The following is a 17432-nucleotide window of genomic DNA, read 5'->3' as shown; positions in this document are numbered from 1 at the left end:
ATTTGCCCATGGCCAAGGGGCTGATCAGGGTTAGACTGCATTAATATCAGATCGAGTGTTCTGGAGTCTACCTGTCCCTCCAAATTATTTGAAAGCTTCTTCATGTTTCCCAAGTCCCCTCTAATTCCACTGTTTCTTCTGCGGGCTTTAAGTCAGACAGACTGGATTTCTAACACAGGCGCTAGCACTGCTATACTCTGGGAATATATACTCAGCCATGCTCGGAGCCATTCGGAGGCTGTTTTCTCATCTGTCAACTTGGGAGGATGCCATCTCTAAAACTGTTGTGACTGGATGAGTTACTAACTACAAAGTCCCTTGCACAGTGACCACTGAGGTGTATTTCCATGCTAGCCCAGGTCTTTATTAAATCTCAACAAAGTGACTGCAGTAGACTGCTCGTATGTGGTCATGACAGACTGAGCTGGAGGAGAGGTAGAGGTTGGCTACTTGCTGTGGGACCTGTGGGGCACCTGGTTAGGTGGACAGCATCTGTCTTTGGCCAGGACGACAGCCAAATGTGTGCTGAAAAAAAGATTTACTTGATCAATCAATGTGAGGGACAGACTTTTATGTATAGACTTCTTGCAATTGTGGGAGAAAATTATGTGGAAAAAGACACAGTCATTTCCTTCTAAAAGCTCCGAGTTCAGATCAGTAACACACATGAGAACCACTTCTGGAACAATTTTAAAATCTTGTGCAGCCCCAACTCTCAGTGGACCGAACATGGGAAATCTAGCACGTGTGACTTGAAATCTCTCAAAATAACTCTGCGGTGAACTCAGAGCTGAAAAACAATGTTTGAGGGAGAGAAAGAACATGGACACCAGCGACTGATCAAATCATTCATCATGAGAAAATCTTAAATTATAATACAGTGGGATGAATTCCAGAGTAGTTATGCCTAAGAAATTATAGGAGCACATCTTAGACCTCTCACTTGTTGAATGTGCTCTGTGAATTAGATTCTATACATATTCGATGAATGTTCTTTTGTATTTTTATAGGACAGGGAGAGGGGCAGCCCAAACCCCGCAAACCTGCCTATTCTAAATGGGTTCTGCCATCCGCCACATCAACACAAAACATAGGAGACTTTAATGGGAAGGAACTTTAATAAAACTAGGAAACAATACAGGCAAGGCAAAGAGTCTAGTTTCTAAGTGAAGCACCCAAAGTTACCTGTCCCCTCGTGGGTAAAAGTCCATCCAAATGGGAATGGCCCAGAGCAAGGCCCCAAAGCCTGCCATGAGTCTAAAGCACCTTCCAGTGGGGACCCACAGCAAAGGGTCAGAAACAACCAGACAAGCCCAGAAGGAAAAGAGCAAAATCAACATCAAGATAAAAGCTGCCATGGTCACCTCCCCACGGGTCTCACCCACATCTGTGTCACCCAGTCCACGACCAAAAGACAAGCGCAGTTTCTTCACATGTCTCTAGGCTCCATGCGCCTCCTCCAGGTCTCCTGGCTCCATCCTGCTTCCTTCCTCAGTCTCTTCTTCAGCTTCTCCTCTTCCTGCTCAGCTCCACCCTCCCTTGGGTGGGGCAGGGAACCTCCCACTTTCCTGGGGACCACCCTGTTACAGTATCACTTCAATATTAAATAAAAATGAGTATATCAGTGTTAAGCAAGCAAAAGGGTGGGGGGTACAACATAGTTTCAAGAGGTGAACCAGACGACAAGCTCTACTTGGAGCTGGTAGAGGGTCTTGGTATATGTCCTTGGTTCTTGGGTGGTTCAAAGTTAGTTAGGTTGGCAAAGTCAGCAAGGCAGGGAATGAGGCACTCCTTTCTGCAGGCCCGAGTCTCTTGCTAAACGGAAAGTGAGCTGTCACAGCTCTGGTGTCTAGTCACTATATTTAACACGATGGGGCCAGTGAGAGTACTTAAAATACCATCTGATTGTGTCATCGCCCCACCAAAACCCATGACAGTATTCTTTTACCTAATATGGGAAGATTTCAAAATTCCCTCTTCCTACCATTCCTATCAAAGCAAACTGCCTACTCTAATCATCTTCATTTCTCAACCTCTTCCCCATGCTATAAAGTGTTTTATTTGTATTCTCCACAGGGCCCAACTCAAGGCAGAGAGGCCCCAAAATAATTGATCCATGAACAGATGCTAAATTGGAACAGACAGTAACTTAAAAAAAAAAAAAAAACAACAACAAAAACCAAGCTGCGATTTCCAATCTTGCAATGACTATGTGGGGACCCATAAGCTCCGGGGTGTATCTCAGGACAAAGAGGACGAACGAGCAAAGGGAGATACGCCTTCAGCAAGGAAGAAGCAGACTAATGGACCAACTGCCTGACTCACTAATACAGCACAGCAGAGCATCCACAGCTGAGTTTTCCTGAAAGCCCCAAGGGACGAGACTAATTAAGGAGAAGACTTCTTGCCCTGCTTTCCTTTCAGATCACCTCTCTTTACCCAAAGCATGTAACGTGGCATCAGTAGGAGCGTGCAGCCTTTCTCCAGAGCGAGAATTCTCAGAGGGAGTCTTTCTCACAGAAAGGTGGGATGCATTTTACCTGCTGCCGCTCTCTAACTTCCCAGCCGAAGCTCTGGATCTCCCAGCAAACTGGGAAAGCAAGCAAGGCGCTCTCGGCAGAGGGCATTGTGAGCTTGTGGATGTGAGCGTGTCTCTGAAAGATATCTGCTGAGAAAGACTCAGATTGCAGTCTCCCTGTTCCCTTCCTCCATGCCCAATGTTATATCATTTCGGATCATTTGAATTGTATATGGCTTTCTATTTAAGTCATTCATTTGCTGGCAGCAAAACTAGAACATTTCCTGTTTTCCTTTCACTGTAATCAGGATTTGGCTGTCCAAATTAGGACTGGCCTAATTACTCCTCAGCAGGTGCCAATCCGGGGGAGGGCAATAAATGGGAAGAGAGGAAGTAAGGACACTTTGCATCTTCAGACTCATACAATAAGAAAATATTTTCTCCCTAGTCTGAAAAACCTGATTAAGTAACAGGCAAAAGGCACCCTGGGGTTATGTGGGGGGTGTGTGTGCACACGCATTGTTGTGTAACAACCTATGAATGATTTTCTATTTATTCCCCTTCAGAGCGTCACAGAATGACTGCTCCCAATCCTGAGATAAATTCATCCTGGGCCTGTAATTCAGCTCCTGCGCTAGATCACGACAGATATCATCACCTCATATGTGGAATGCCCCGCCAGGGGGCCGCAATCAGTGGGCACCATTTCAGGGCATTTGGCCAGGAGAGCTATCAAAGTGGTATGGTCTCTTAGAGGGAGGAATTGAGACACTCCTGATGATCACAATATGTCAAGAACCAAAAGCAACAGCAATGTCCCAAGAAGCAGCAGTACAAGGGAGAGCCAATTTCTCTGTTTGGACAGAATGATGAAATATCAATGACAGAGAATTTATTCACTTTCTATAGAAAAGATAGACCATATGAACAAAACTCTTTATGTTTCTGCCTAAACATAGTCAGTCACTCCACTTGAGCTCGACATCTCAGCCCTACCCCCTAGGCTAATACATCATTTTAGCAATTTACCTCTTTCTCTCCTACATCAATAATTTTCCCTCTCTACTAAACAATTTTCTTCTAACACAAACTTGCATTTATTTCTTCTATTTAAAATCCGTAAGACTCCCTTTCAATGGCTTCAATTCTCCAGCTACTAGCCTCCCCTTTGCTGCAAAACTCAGAGTAAAACTTTTGCCTCAATTACAATTTTGCTGTTCCCCGTTTTTTTTTTTTTTTTTAAGCCTACATCGATTTCTTTTAAGCCTCCATCAAGCCAGTTTTCACACCTACTAGTTCATAGAAACAACTCTTGTGATTATTATCAATCATTCCCTATTTCACACAGGGCAGAACTCAACCTCTGCCGTGCTTTATAAGGCCTTATGTGACTCATCTCTGGCCCCTCTTGGACATGCTTCTGATAGCTCCTCGTTGCTCACTTTCCTCCAACCACACTAACCTCCCAGCTGTTGCTGAAAAATATCACCGACTCTCTTGCCTAGAGCCTTGGACCTCTGCAGGACGCTCATTCCCAACAACTTCTTTAGTTTCCCAAACTCTTAAGCCTTTCGTCAAACCTCAACTTGACAAGATCTACCTGGAGCACACTATTTATACCGGCAACATCCTTCTGTACTCCAGAATCTACTCACCCCACTCCATTTCTTTTTCTATACTACTTATTGTCACCTAAAATTCTTTGTTTATGTATTATATTTACTGTCTCTTTCTTCTTTTCCTCTCCCATAGAATATAACCCCGTGAAAGCAGTATTTTGTCTGTCTGGCTCACTGCTATCCCTACAAACTCTTCTGTGAGAATTCAGTAAACATTTGGTGAATGAATGAAATCCTCCAAACCAACTAAATAAATTGATTTAAGGATGGACTAATCAACTGCACCAACAGTTACTGAGATGAAAGACTATTCTGGCAGGTTTAATATATTTAGGCAAGGACCTTAGGGTACTGAAGTCACTCCCAGCATAGAATCAGAGAATCACTGCTGATCATCTTATAGGTAGGTATCCTGGCAGAATGGGAGCAATGCCTGAGAGCAAATGTCCTTGATGTTCATAGAAGAAGGAAAATTAAAGCAACTGAGTAAGTTTGGAAGAACAGGCAACACTCTAGAAGAAATCATTCAAAATGGTTTGTAAACAATTGGGAAGTGGTACTCACTAGGACCAGGATGATCTCACAAAGAACAAGTCACATGATCTTTTTCCTTTCCTAACTAGGCAATTAGTTGACTTGAGTGAAGAAATGGTAACTATGGCTTCAGGTCAAAGAGACCTTGTTTCCATGGGCAATTTGCAAGGCATCCAAGACAAGTGTGGTTACCAAAAAAGAGTTCTAAAAGTTTGACAGAGTGGGGAGCAGTGTGCCCTAAAAGTACAGGGCTGGGAGGACCTAGTATTGTCCTTAGCTGGCTTGTACTTGTCCATCTAGGGGGACATGAAGGAAGCTTACCTGCCTAAAAGAATAGGGACTGGGAGGACACCAGCAAGAAATTTAACAAGGCTCTTATAGACAAATGAGGAGATGCAGGGAGCACTGTCAGGAATGGTGGTAAAAGTCAAAGGTCACTTTTGTTATCAGCACTGTTGTCATTATCAAAATAACATACTAATCCTTTGGGGGAAGCTTACTCTTTTGCTAAAAACAGTTCTAAGACTTCACATTTCAAACCAGCTCCATGAGCACAGAACTATTTTCATCCCTTTTTTGCAGATGACACAAGGCACAGAGAGTTTGAGTAATATTCATGGTCACTTAGCTGGTAGGTGGAAAAGCTGTTATTCAGAGTTGGGCTCCAGAGCCTGATGTTGAGCTCAAGTCCAGGCTCATCACCAGACAAACACATGTACTCCTGAAGTGATATATGTAATATGTAATGGATGTTACTCTCAAAGGAAGTCTCAAGATGTGTGCTCCCCAAATTCTCAACCTAGCCTTTCTGGTGAACATTTTTTTTTGATGACATTAAAAAAACTCTAGAGATTGCTTACAAAATCAAGAATGCAGTAGAACTTAGAGGAATAGCTAAGATTTTTTGATGACTGAATAAGGATTCAAAAATATCTCAATAGAGTGAAATGATTAACTAAAAATAACATTTAATATAGGGATAAATCTGAGATATTGAATTTAAGTTAAAAAATGTCTCCAAAAACACAGCATAGAAAATATAAGGCTAATTTTGACTAGTATTTCTTCTTACATTTCCTTACCCTCTAACAGCCAATCAGGCCCATCCGAGGAATTTACCTTCTTCCTGTCTCTTGATCTGTCCCTTCTGCTTCTCCTCTCTCTCCCCTCTAACTCCACACTCTGGTCTTTCCATCCATTTTACACAAAGTTCAGAAAAATCTCCCTAAAGCACATTCTGTCCCAGCTTCTCCCTGCTGATTCACCTTCAGTGGCTCCCAGAACCCAATTCAAGATTCTTTGCTTTGACTCAGCTTTCCTTTCGAAAACCCAAACATTCATCACTTGTTCTTCCTTTTCCTCTTTCCTGTCTCTGACATTGCTGTGGTTCCTTCCTCCCTTCAGCTCCTTTTACCTAAACCTTCCTCATTCCCACTTTGTGTCCCTCGCTGAGTCTTTCTTGCTCTCCTTAAGTAATTTCTTCTTCCACAGCATGTCACCATTGCCCACGCTGACCACGTCATGTGTCATAAACTAATGCTGTAGAGAACCCTGGCTGAGCTCTTTGTCCCCTATTTTCCTACTTCTACCAAGAATGTAAACTCAATAGAGTTGTCATTCACGACTGATTAACTTCTTCGTGCCCACAAAGGTGGTCTTGGATCAGGGAGTCAATAGCTATCTGACAGGTGCAAGGGAGGATATGATAAGAAGTACTGGGACCAGACTGAGTCCTGCAGAAGGAAAGCCATGCTTTTTGCAGAAGGACAAAGGGCACCCCTGGGCCCTGGAATCAGTCTGTAGTTCTCCTTTTGAAACTGACACTGCCAAGCTAGTGGGCAATGCAAGAAAGAAGACTGGGCTGGTTTGTATATCCAGGACATTTCGGAAACTCAGAATGTTCAGTCTAAAGGAAAAAATAAAGACTAAATGGACCGTGATAGCCATTGTCACATGTATCAGGATTAATCTGATTTGGAATCATTCCAGTAAAAATCAGGACCAAGTCCAATGAGCAGGGGAACAGCGTTTCAAAATGAGAAACTTCAACAATGAACAGTTGGCTTTGTTGATGTTATGAGCTTCCCATCACTTGGTATGTTGAGAAGCAGGACCATAATTGAGAAAAAGAAGACCTGCAATAAATAAGAAGCAAAGACACACTAATTTAAAAAGATTTCTATCAAAATAACAAGAACAACAGTAATAGGTAAATTTTACTGTATCTTGGGCAGGTTACATAACTTCTCCTGTTATAATTTTCACTAGTATTTTTTGTTAGAAATTATTGGATTTCCATAATGCAGTAAAAGAAAAAGAGGACACACCTTGCTTTTAAAAAAAAGCTTAAATTTCAATGGAGATTAAAATAAAGAAAATTTTAAATTATGTTATTAAAATGCAATAGATTTTAAATATTTAATTTTTGAATATCTAGGCTTTAATATCTAAAATGTGTTTGATTTTCACTGGTACATGAAACATTGGTATAGCCATTCTGGAGCCTCATTTTGAAAAACTGAAAATTAATACTTTATGGCCCAGAAATATCCATTTTAGATGACTAGCCAAGAGCAGTGGCTTTAAAGTTTTTTATTTGTATATCTCTTAAAGAGAAATTTGGAAAAACTCCTTCCCACATTTTTAAGATGACAGTATAAATTAAGGATAAATTGAAATGAGCACAACAGATATAATTTTGGAATATTATAAATGCTGACATTTTAAAATCAGGTTATCAGTGTATCCAGTGCATTCTCAATACCATTGGGATTTGTTACCCACTATTTTACATTTAAAATACATATGAATAAGTTATTTAACAGCTGGATATTTTCACTTTTAATTATTATTTCAGTGAATTTTAGCTAATAGAATGTATCTTCACGCTTGAAGGTATTTTATTATTACTTTAGAGCAGTTTTCTGTAAAAAGTATTTGTGTAAATTCTAAATAATTTAAATTATTGAACTAAACTTTGCTACAACAGACTAAATTTTAACATACTTTGTTTAAATTGCCTTTATAATTATTTAGCACACAATTGTAATTATTGGTTATATGTATCAGTTTAACCTACATGATATTGCTTTTTATGAATAGTTAATGAACAAAAGAAGTAATATATGAGTGCACGTCCATATCCCAATGAGACGACTGGGTTTCTTTTAACTGGTTCATGCAGCTGTGGATAAATACTCCTTAGTGATGGACTGAAACAGGGTAAGCATTAACCTATGTTGTGCTCCATGGCTACACTGATCTTTCCTCACACTGCTCCCTGGTTCACTTAAAATGACGCCACATCTACCACGTATCATCTAAATTTTCAAATCTAATTTTTTAAAACTTTTTTTATTTGGTCTTCTTTCATTCAGCATTATCTCCTACTGCCTTCTCTTAGGAACTCAGTTCGAATCAAACTTCCTCCTTATTTTTCTCTCTGAATATCAGACAACTGTGTCACAATTTCTACTCCACCCATGCATGCCCTGTTTTTTATTTTATACCTCCTTAAAACTCATTCACCTCCCTAAGGTCCAGCACGTAACTCACCTTCTGCATAATCTTGCCAGACCCTGACTGCCCTTTCTCTCTTGGGTTTATTCCTTTTGCTCTTATCTTCTGTATTGTACAAGCAGTACCACTTATGTACTATACTTTACCTATCCAGTCTTAATTATATATCACATCGATGTACTATTTGATTATACATCCTTTTCTTCCCTAATGGTTTCAGGTCTTGTCAACCAGACCATAATTTGTTCCTATTATTAGCTTTTTACAAGAAGTGCGATGATCTCTTCTACTAACCCAGAGAGATTTTGAGCCCAGAGAAAAGAAATCAGGGGAAAGCGAAAGGTTTTCAAGTTCATAACAATGGTTTTCTATTTCCACTGATGCTGAAAACAGATGTAACTGTCTTCTCATGACAATAGAAAAGCTACAGATCTACCATCAGGAGCAAAACATCTGTAAGTAGTAGGGTAAAAAAAAAAAAAAAACTCCAACATATTAAAGATTACTAAGGGTTACTGCAAGCTGGAAATTGCTTAGAATCACCGATGGACTAGTCAAGATCTGGAATTTCCTAGAAGATAAATCTTACCATCTAGACTTCCTTTCATGACACCTCATTTAAGCCACCCCATGCCAGTCCTAAGCAGCTCTGTCCCCTTCTTCCTTCCATGCCCTTTGTCAAGCAGATGATCCCAGGGTCTCAGAGGCTATTTCCACGACCTATATTCTCATCAGGCCCCTTGACAAACTCAGGGATGGTTCTTTTCCATAGTGGTGGAACATTAGGCTACAAAAGCACTATCACCGACTATGGTGCTGGTAAGCTTCTCAGGTGACTGCCCTCCACTCCCAGCAGGAGCTCTACCTGTAGGCTGCAGTGCAGGTGTCCTTGTACTCCTGGAGCTTCACACACACCATGTTGAGGAACTGATCTGAGTATGCGCTCAAGTCATGCATCAGATTCATGAGGTCCTGCACTGTCTTCTCCACAATGATTGTGCTCTGGAAAAGAATACAAAGAGAGAACATGGAAATTCATGAGTTTATTTATTGAGGGATGGCTGGCATGAGGAAGGCCAAGTGAAAGGACTTGAGAAAGCTGAGCTTTCCTGGGAGGATGGAACATTTAAAGATACTGATTACAAACAATACGTAAGTATCTTAGACGGTGCTAGTCTTGCAGAGACCTAAGAAATTATTCTCTGTGGGATTTTTTAATCGATTGCAGGGAATTTCTGGCATCCACAGACATCTCTGTGGCTTTTAAAAAAGAAAATGCATATTGCTTGGAGCCTGCTTTATCACCTGCAGGACTTTACTTTGATATTAAAGACCAAAGGACACGCAGAACAAAGAAAAGGACTTCCATGATTTGTTTAACATTTTCAAGACCATCAATCTATGGAGAATAACAACTAACATTTGCATTGTGCCCCACAGCTTATAGAATGTTTTCACAGATACAGCATATGCTACCTGGCTTGAGACTCACAAAATAATCATGATTATCATGAACATTTACTGGGTTCTTACAAGTACAGTGCTTTAGCTCATTCAATACTCTCAACACTCCAATCTCTCAGCTGAATCCTGAAATCACCCCCAGTTTAAAGATTAAATAGAAACAAAGAAGTAAACGAAGCAGGGGTGGCAGGTTTTTCCCCATTTAATGACATCATTCTCCCTTAGAGCTACGTCTGTACTCTCTTCCAACCCAATCATGTTTTCATGCGATCATTCCTATTGCTGCCACTGTAGAAACAGTGCCCATATGGATTCAGACATATTTTAAAGCTGAATTGAAAAAATTATGGGAAGAAATTAATAAGCCCGTTTTATCTTACAGCTGGAAACAGAGTATAATACAAATCAGCGTTAGAGATGAAAAGTAGGCATATTTAATAAATTCTAAATCTTTGAATAAGACTGAATTGTTTCAGCTACCAGTCCATGCCTCTTTCAGAAGAATTAAACTGGCATAAATATTACTTACATGCACAGATGCTTGAAATCCTTTGGCCAATAACTGACCTGTTGAATATGTATTAATTTATATAAAATCACATAAGCTATACTAGGCTTTGCCATAAAAGTAAACATCAAAAAAAATTCTTTCCCCAGTCTGAAAATGAAATAATCAAAGGCATTTTAATAGGCTTAAATGCAGACTCTGGGTAGAGGGTCTTGGTTAATTTTTTTCTTCTAAAAACAGAAAGAATGGACAAACGTATAAAGCTTTTCTCAACACGATGCAGGATGAGCGAGTGTGTTGAGTTTTCATTGCATGCTAATTCAAGATTATTTGCTTGTATTCTTTCCTTCTCTTTTCCCACCTCTATCCTCCAAGTAAAATAATCAAAAGGTGAAAAGGAAGGAGCAGTTATATTCTGTAAGGCAACCCACATAGGAAACCAAATTACAGTCTCTATAGAATCCCCACAAGTTCAACTTCCTTCTCTGTATTGATTTTAAGATTAAAGCTCTGCAGCTTCACCCTGATCCATAATCCCGTTCCTCTGTATTTGTGTGTGAGTGACAGGAATTGATTCTGCTTGGCTACATGTCCCCATGCTGCTAAGAAGAATCTAAAATCCTCCTCTGGAGTCACAACACAGACTATCCGACAACATGTGGAAGGCAATTAATAGAGAGTAGCCTTGCCATCCTAACAAAGCCTCTTTAAAGTCTAAAACATTGCAGGGAAGAGGCACACAGGGAGCTTTACTCAGATTATTGAGAGAAAGGACCTGGGTCCATTTCCAATGACGCTATTGATAATCACCTTGGGGGCAGGTTGGGGTAGCCAGTCCTGGCTTATCACTTAATTTCACCTTTTAATAACCAAGGATAATTTGATGGCTCCTCTACTCACCCTCATCACCCAGGTTGGTATTCAATCGATGCATGAGTCTTCCACATTAGGAAATACTGTCTAATTGTTCTCAGGATGGACACGGACAGGTATGGGGGGACAGACTCTCTCTCTCTCTCTATCTCTCCCTTTCTCTCTCCCTGATAAGATTAACTTCTCCAAAGTGAGAACGGCATGCTTCTATTTCTTTTGTCCATCTCCCAGCCTCTGCACTCCCTCACCTGGCTATAATTTCTCAAACTCTTTAGGATGCTACTGGTAATAAAATAAACAGTATTACTAACACCAACACACACAAATAATCCTCTCGAACGACATGCATGTAGGGATGCTAGCCAAAGACATCTTTGCATGCTGAGATCTCTTTGGGGGAGTCAGTTTGCTCTTTACCCCAGTGCTTTTGGATGGTAAGGATTGTGCTGATGTAGTCAGAGGGGAAGGGGAGACTGCAGGCACTCAGGAATATCCCCCAGAGATAAAGGTTTTGGGGTAAACAGGAAGAACCTGCAGGGAGTGATTAGAATGCCATGGTTTAATTCCAATGGCTGTGCTCAACCCAGAGCCTCTGTGATGCTATATGATTACATACAATTTTCCAGCTATTTGGTTGGTTTACCTTGTCATGGGAGCACTCTGGATAATCAATCACTACATTCTCTTCAAGGAAAATGACACTGTAGTTTGCCAAATGATGGGTATTTTTACAGGGAAAAAATGTTCTCATTTTTAAAGAATTTATAACAATTTCCAAATCAGTGGCTCTGACAGATAAATATTGAAAATCTCAAATTTCTAACAAGGTCAATCCTGTTTTTATTTATTTGGTCTCTGGCATTGCAAATGATTTATTCACTTTTATTAATTTGGGATTTGCCAATGTTGAATATAATGACTTCATAATAAGTAAAGCCCTGATTTTATTCATCATAATTTCTATTAAACATATCACAAATGATTGATATTTGTTTAGAAACAACTCAATTCTCATTTCTTTCATTTTATTACCAGGTAATAAAATCTGATCATGACATGCAGTATGAGAAAGGACCAAAAAAAAAAAAAAAAAAAAAATCCCTGGGTAGCTAATGCATTAAAAAAAACACCATTGCTCTGAAAAATAAATGAACTTTATTATAGAGATAGACACATCAGCAATCCAAAATAAGGAAGAGGGTGTATAAGGAGCAGCAATTTTGTTCAAAACACAATGAATGAATGAATGAATGAATGCATGAACAAACGAATGAGAGGACTGGACCTTGCAGACTTTGTCCACTATTTGCCAAAAAGGGATTGTGAGCACGATGCTAATATTACTAGTCCAGAAAATTAGCTCCAAGCTCAAGTAATTTGGGAAATGCCAAGTTGAAGAAAATTCACTGTTACCTTACTGGGGAACTTAGCATGTTTTTAATGCTCTACTGTCATTGTGAATCTTAAAGAGGTGCGTGTAGTTCAATCTTCCTCTAACTATTGATGTAAATAAAACACTTTTCCCAGCCTAGCTTTTCGCATTGGCTGAGGCAGTGTTTCCAGAACATGGTTTGGGAATGACGCTCCCCAGGTCTCTGTTTACAGTGATGAGGACACTGTAAAAGACAGGCCTCCACAAGATGCACCACATTGTCATGGGGATTATTTTGAGCTGAATTCAATTAAGGTCTGCAGTTTCAAGAGAAATTTTTACCACTCTCTTAACTACCGATAAAAATGTAAATTAGGAGTTTTACCCAGAACTAGAGTTACTACCAGAAATAACCTTTCTGAGTGAATATCTACCTATGTGTCTATATATCTATCTACCTATCCATCTATCTGGCAGTGAATCACAAGAGTATCTGATCTCCCTTATATGACCCCCCCACCCCATTATGAGAGTCTCTCTCCTCTCCCCTTGAAGCTCCAGGTCCCTATACCATTCTTTAGCTCAGGATATTTATGCTCCATTTTGCTTTACTATCTTTGGAATTCTCATGCCTATGTATGCTTGTGATTAAATTTTTCCCTATTAATCTGTCTGACATTATTTTGATTATTCAGATAGTCCAAGAAGAACCCAGAGTGGGTGGGGAAAGTTTTCCCTCCTGCACAACACTAAGGCCTAATGAATGCTTAAGGTCACATAAGGAGTAGCCCTGGCAGGAAGAGATGTCTTCTTTCTCAGTCCCTGCCCTTGCCTATCACCAGTCCTGTCAAGCATTGGTTCCTTCCACCTCCCTAGCTGTTCTTGCTGGCTCTATTAAGCTTGTTAAATTTCAACTTTTAATGATCTATGTCCAGCTTTTGTGAAAATGCATCATCATCCCTACCAAAGCTTATTTGAGAATATCATCAGTTAGTGAGTAGCCACTCTAATGGTTTTCACTTTGGGTATTTTAAATTGTTTAGACATAGCAGTGCTGTTGGTAATCCTACCAGCAACCACTAGAGGATCAGAAGTTGCTCAAAAGGATCAGAAGTTGTTTGGGAAAAGAGCAGGACATTTAACTAATTGATTAAATAGATACATATTTATTAAGTGAATATTTTTATGTGTCAAGTACCAAGCTAATTGTAGGAGATACAAAGCCTGATAAGATTCCTGCCCTCCAGAGGCACCAGGTGCTGACAGAGGAGAGAAGCAGGTTCATGAATAAGGACAATGAAAGGTCATAGGTTTCAGCTAGCCCGGGCATCTGTATATTGTACATAGAGCTGCAGAGGAGGGAAGAGGTCACTGGTCAGGGGTGGAAGGGAGAATGGTGAGAATGAGGAACTTAGAGTAGAACTAAGTCATTACGGACAAAAAACAACTTGTAGATGGACAAACAGGAGGAAAAAAAGCACTTCAGGTAGATGGAGGAGCATGAACACGGATTAGCATGGGACTAGGAACTGCTGGTGGTTATTTAAGGCTGAGGTGAAGTAAGAGAGAGAGAAAGTGTGTGAGTGTGTGTGTGTGTGTGTGTGTGTGTGTGTGTGTGTGTGATGAGAGCAGGATGAGAAAGGCAGCCTGAAGTTAGATGACAGAGTCCTTTTTACAACATGGACAATATACATAGTATATACATATTGTGAATATGCCTTCTCTTCCGCTTCTCCAGCAAGAAAATGCAACACATTAATCCAATTTAGTGTCACTAATCACAACTCTCATAAAGATAATCCACTCCAAGTATAGGAAGATAATTTCAAAGGTTCTGCTATTCAGAAAAAAATAAATATACAACCAACAGGGAAACACATTCTGAAGCTCTGTTTGACATGCTAAAGAGTTAGGTAGAATATATAAACAGGCTTATGTAAAGAAAACAGGAGGCCAAATTTGGGGGCAATCAGAAAAACTGTATCCCTTTAAAATTCCCATAATTATAAAATTTATTTGCCAATTAAGAACCTAGAAAATGTATATGATATAAAATACTAATGATTTTTTTTTTAACATTTTGGGTAGAGAATCATTGCTGGCTGAATAAAAATTGTGTTTAACTTGTCCTGTAAGCACAGCTGGCTCTTTATGAGGTTTGTGATTTCATATTCAAAACAGAACAAAACAAAATAGCAGGAAAGGGGAGAGAAGTATACAACAGTTGTGCTTAATTAGACCACGAGATCCCAAGGGCCATCTCTGTTTCCCTAGCTAATATTAGGCAATAAAGAAATATTTGTTGACACATATACTTCAAATCAGCATAACACTATAGCCAGGTCATCTATTCCTCTTGATCTACGGTACCCAGAAAGTGGAAATAGATTAATGAATAGGCAGGTTAATACTACTAAGAAGCATTCCCAACTCTACTCCCCTCAAAACACACACACACACACACACACACACACACACACACACACACACACACTTCATAAGTGCTTTTAGGTTGCTATTCAGCAAAATAGAATCACATGTTAGGAGGGACATAGAAGTGTAATGACAACATTAGCAGTGCTTTTTTTTTTAGTACCAAACAATGTTGTTGGTATAAAGTATAGTGATTTTTTCCAAGGAGTGAGGATAATTAGTAGGGATCAAATCATTTAGGACAGGAAACAGTGATATTACAAAGAGAAGATTCAAATAAACGCATAAAAAAGGTGCATTGGAATGAAAAAGTGGGGGAACCTAAAATGGGGTCTGGAGGATGAGTAAGACTTGGGTACACAGAAAGAAGGCAGCATTTCAGGGGAGAGAAAAGGTGTAGGCCAAGATTGGGAGTAAGGGGCGAGCTGACTGTCTACAGCAAGAAGGTGGGAGGAGAGATTATTTTTGAAAAATGGTGGAGAAAGAGTTGATTGGAAGGGGGCTATGGCTGCTTATGGAAGGCCTGAATGCAAACAGTGGCGGGGCGGTGGGGGGTGGGGGGGGAGCCTTCTCTTGTACTTGAAGAGAAACAGGATATGGTATTAGATAGTGGGATTCAGAATCTTAATTCTAGAGCTAAAACTAGCTATGGCTAGCCACAGTCTAATCCTCTGGTTTTAAAAAAGAAAAACAACCAAAACAAACGTTAAAGGGCCTATCAAAAGATAAATATGATACTTCAAAATCAAGAATCTAGGTCTCTGAACTCCCTCTGAAGAAAAATTGATGATTAGAACATCAAACAGAATAAATTATTGTAGTTGATCATATTTATTGGAAAACATGAAAAATCAATGCAGAGAGAGTCAGAAAAAACTCAACATATGAGGTGACTTTCAAATCAAATTCTTCTTTGAAAATTGATTAAGAGAAAAAATTATGCACTTAACTATCTATTCAGTGGGAACTATATTTCAGGGTAAGCAAGGAGAGAAAGCCATACTTGAAGAAGGAATACCAGGTAAGGGATGTAGAAGAAATAACAGAATTAGAAAATCATTTTGCAGCTTCTAATAAAATAATTGCCTCCGGTAAAGATTATCAATTGGCACTAAAAGAAATAGATGAAAGTTGACAGGAAAATGAACACATCGGGAGCTGTAAAGTTACACCATCCAGATTTACTTTTTTGTGCATAAGAATAAAACTATAGCTGCACAACGGGAGGGAGGAACCAGATGGTCACAAGTCACATCGAGGAATCAACTCCAGATTCCTGATGTTAGGAAGTCAGCTCTTACAAGTCTGCAGATGTGATGGAATAGGAAATGCAATGGCCACGACACACTTTGGCGATAAACATTTGACTTTTACAGAATCAAGCATTTAGATCTAACTTCTAGCAACAGAAAAGAGAGGAGGTCATGAGATAAATATAGAAGATGGGATATTTGAGAGCTCAACTGGCTGGGTCTGTTCAATATGTCAGTGTCATGCAAAATGTGACAGTTCTAGATTAAAAGATACTTAGTCACATAACAGTCATGGGCCCAGGTAGAATCCTAGTTTGAACAAGCCAGTTGTAAATAATATTTTTGGGACATTTGAACAAATCAAACTATACTAGTTATAAGAAGATATTATTCTAATGTTGATAACTGGTAACGGTTATAATGCTATTATAAGGAACAGTTGATAATGCTATTTTCATAATGAGGAAAATACTCTTGTTTTGTAGAGAAGCAAGATACAAAAGTATGGTTTAAAGTAGTATTCAGGGAACTCCCTGGGGGGGGAGGGGCAGGGATTAAAGACACAGCACTATTAAGCTATCGCCAGACACTGCAGCTTGAAATCGAATCCAGGCCAGTCAGGTAGCTAATCCACATGGCGCAGCAGACCTCTCCTGTCTTGCCCGCTGCTCCCTTCAGCAGTGTATTTCAGTAGATTCGCCTGTTCTGCTCCCTACTCTGTCTCTGCTGAATCCTCTCACCCCCTGCATCTCTGGCCTACACTCCAGTTCTTGCATAAATAAATATCTGAAAAAAAAAATAGTATTCAGTCCTACTTTAAATAACTAGAAAATCAGATGAAATACATGATCAATCATTTTCAGATAACAATAAATTGAGTGCTATAAATCCCCTAGTTGGAGTTTCCAGGACACAATGTAGCAAAGTGGTGGGGGCGGGGGGGTGGGGGTGGGGACTAAGAGCCTGAAAGTCTTACTGAGTGGTGGAGACTGAACTTGGAGTTTGAGAAAGTTAGGGTAGCTAGAGCTTAGTGAGGTTAAATACTGGAGATAAAGGAGATATACAAAGAGAGGAAGAAAGTGAGAGATGGGGAGGGGTAAAGAGACAAAGGAGAGCGATCTCTATAGCTATTCAGAAGAATCCTTGCATATTTTGGTGGAGTTCTGATTTGTATATGTGTGATCTAAACTACCAAGGTTAGTAAAATAACTACCTGAGAGAACAGGCAGAATCCCCAGCACTCACGTGGGATCAGGAATGGTTCATGTTTCACTCCTAATAGGGCATCTGGCAGAGGAGTATTGCTGAGTGAGGCCTACCAGCCTGTGACTGATGGTTG

General features: G+C 39.8%; 1 protein-coding gene across 1 annotated transcript in view; it reads right to left on the bottom strand.

The window, feature by feature from the left end:
- EXOC4 (exocyst complex component 4) overlaps window positions 1-17432 on the bottom strand; it is a 668442-nt gene that overhangs the window by 143945 nt on the left and 507065 nt on the right. The window contains exon 12 of the mRNA XM_037513395.2: window positions 9056-9192. Coding sequence (XP_037369292.2) covers window positions 9056-9192 — 137 coding nt within the window. The remainder of the gene's footprint in view (window positions 1-9055; window positions 9193-17432) is intronic.

Source organism: Talpa occidentalis, unplaced genomic scaffold (assembly GCF_014898055.3).
Source record: "Talpa occidentalis isolate TD23 unplaced genomic scaffold, MPIMG_talOcc4v2.1, whole genome shotgun sequence".
Taxonomy (NCBI): domain Eukaryota; kingdom Metazoa; phylum Chordata; class Mammalia; order Eulipotyphla; family Talpidae; genus Talpa; species Talpa occidentalis.
The sequence above is the reverse complement of the archived record's forward strand: the minus strand, read 5'-3'. Positions and strand labels throughout refer to the sequence as shown.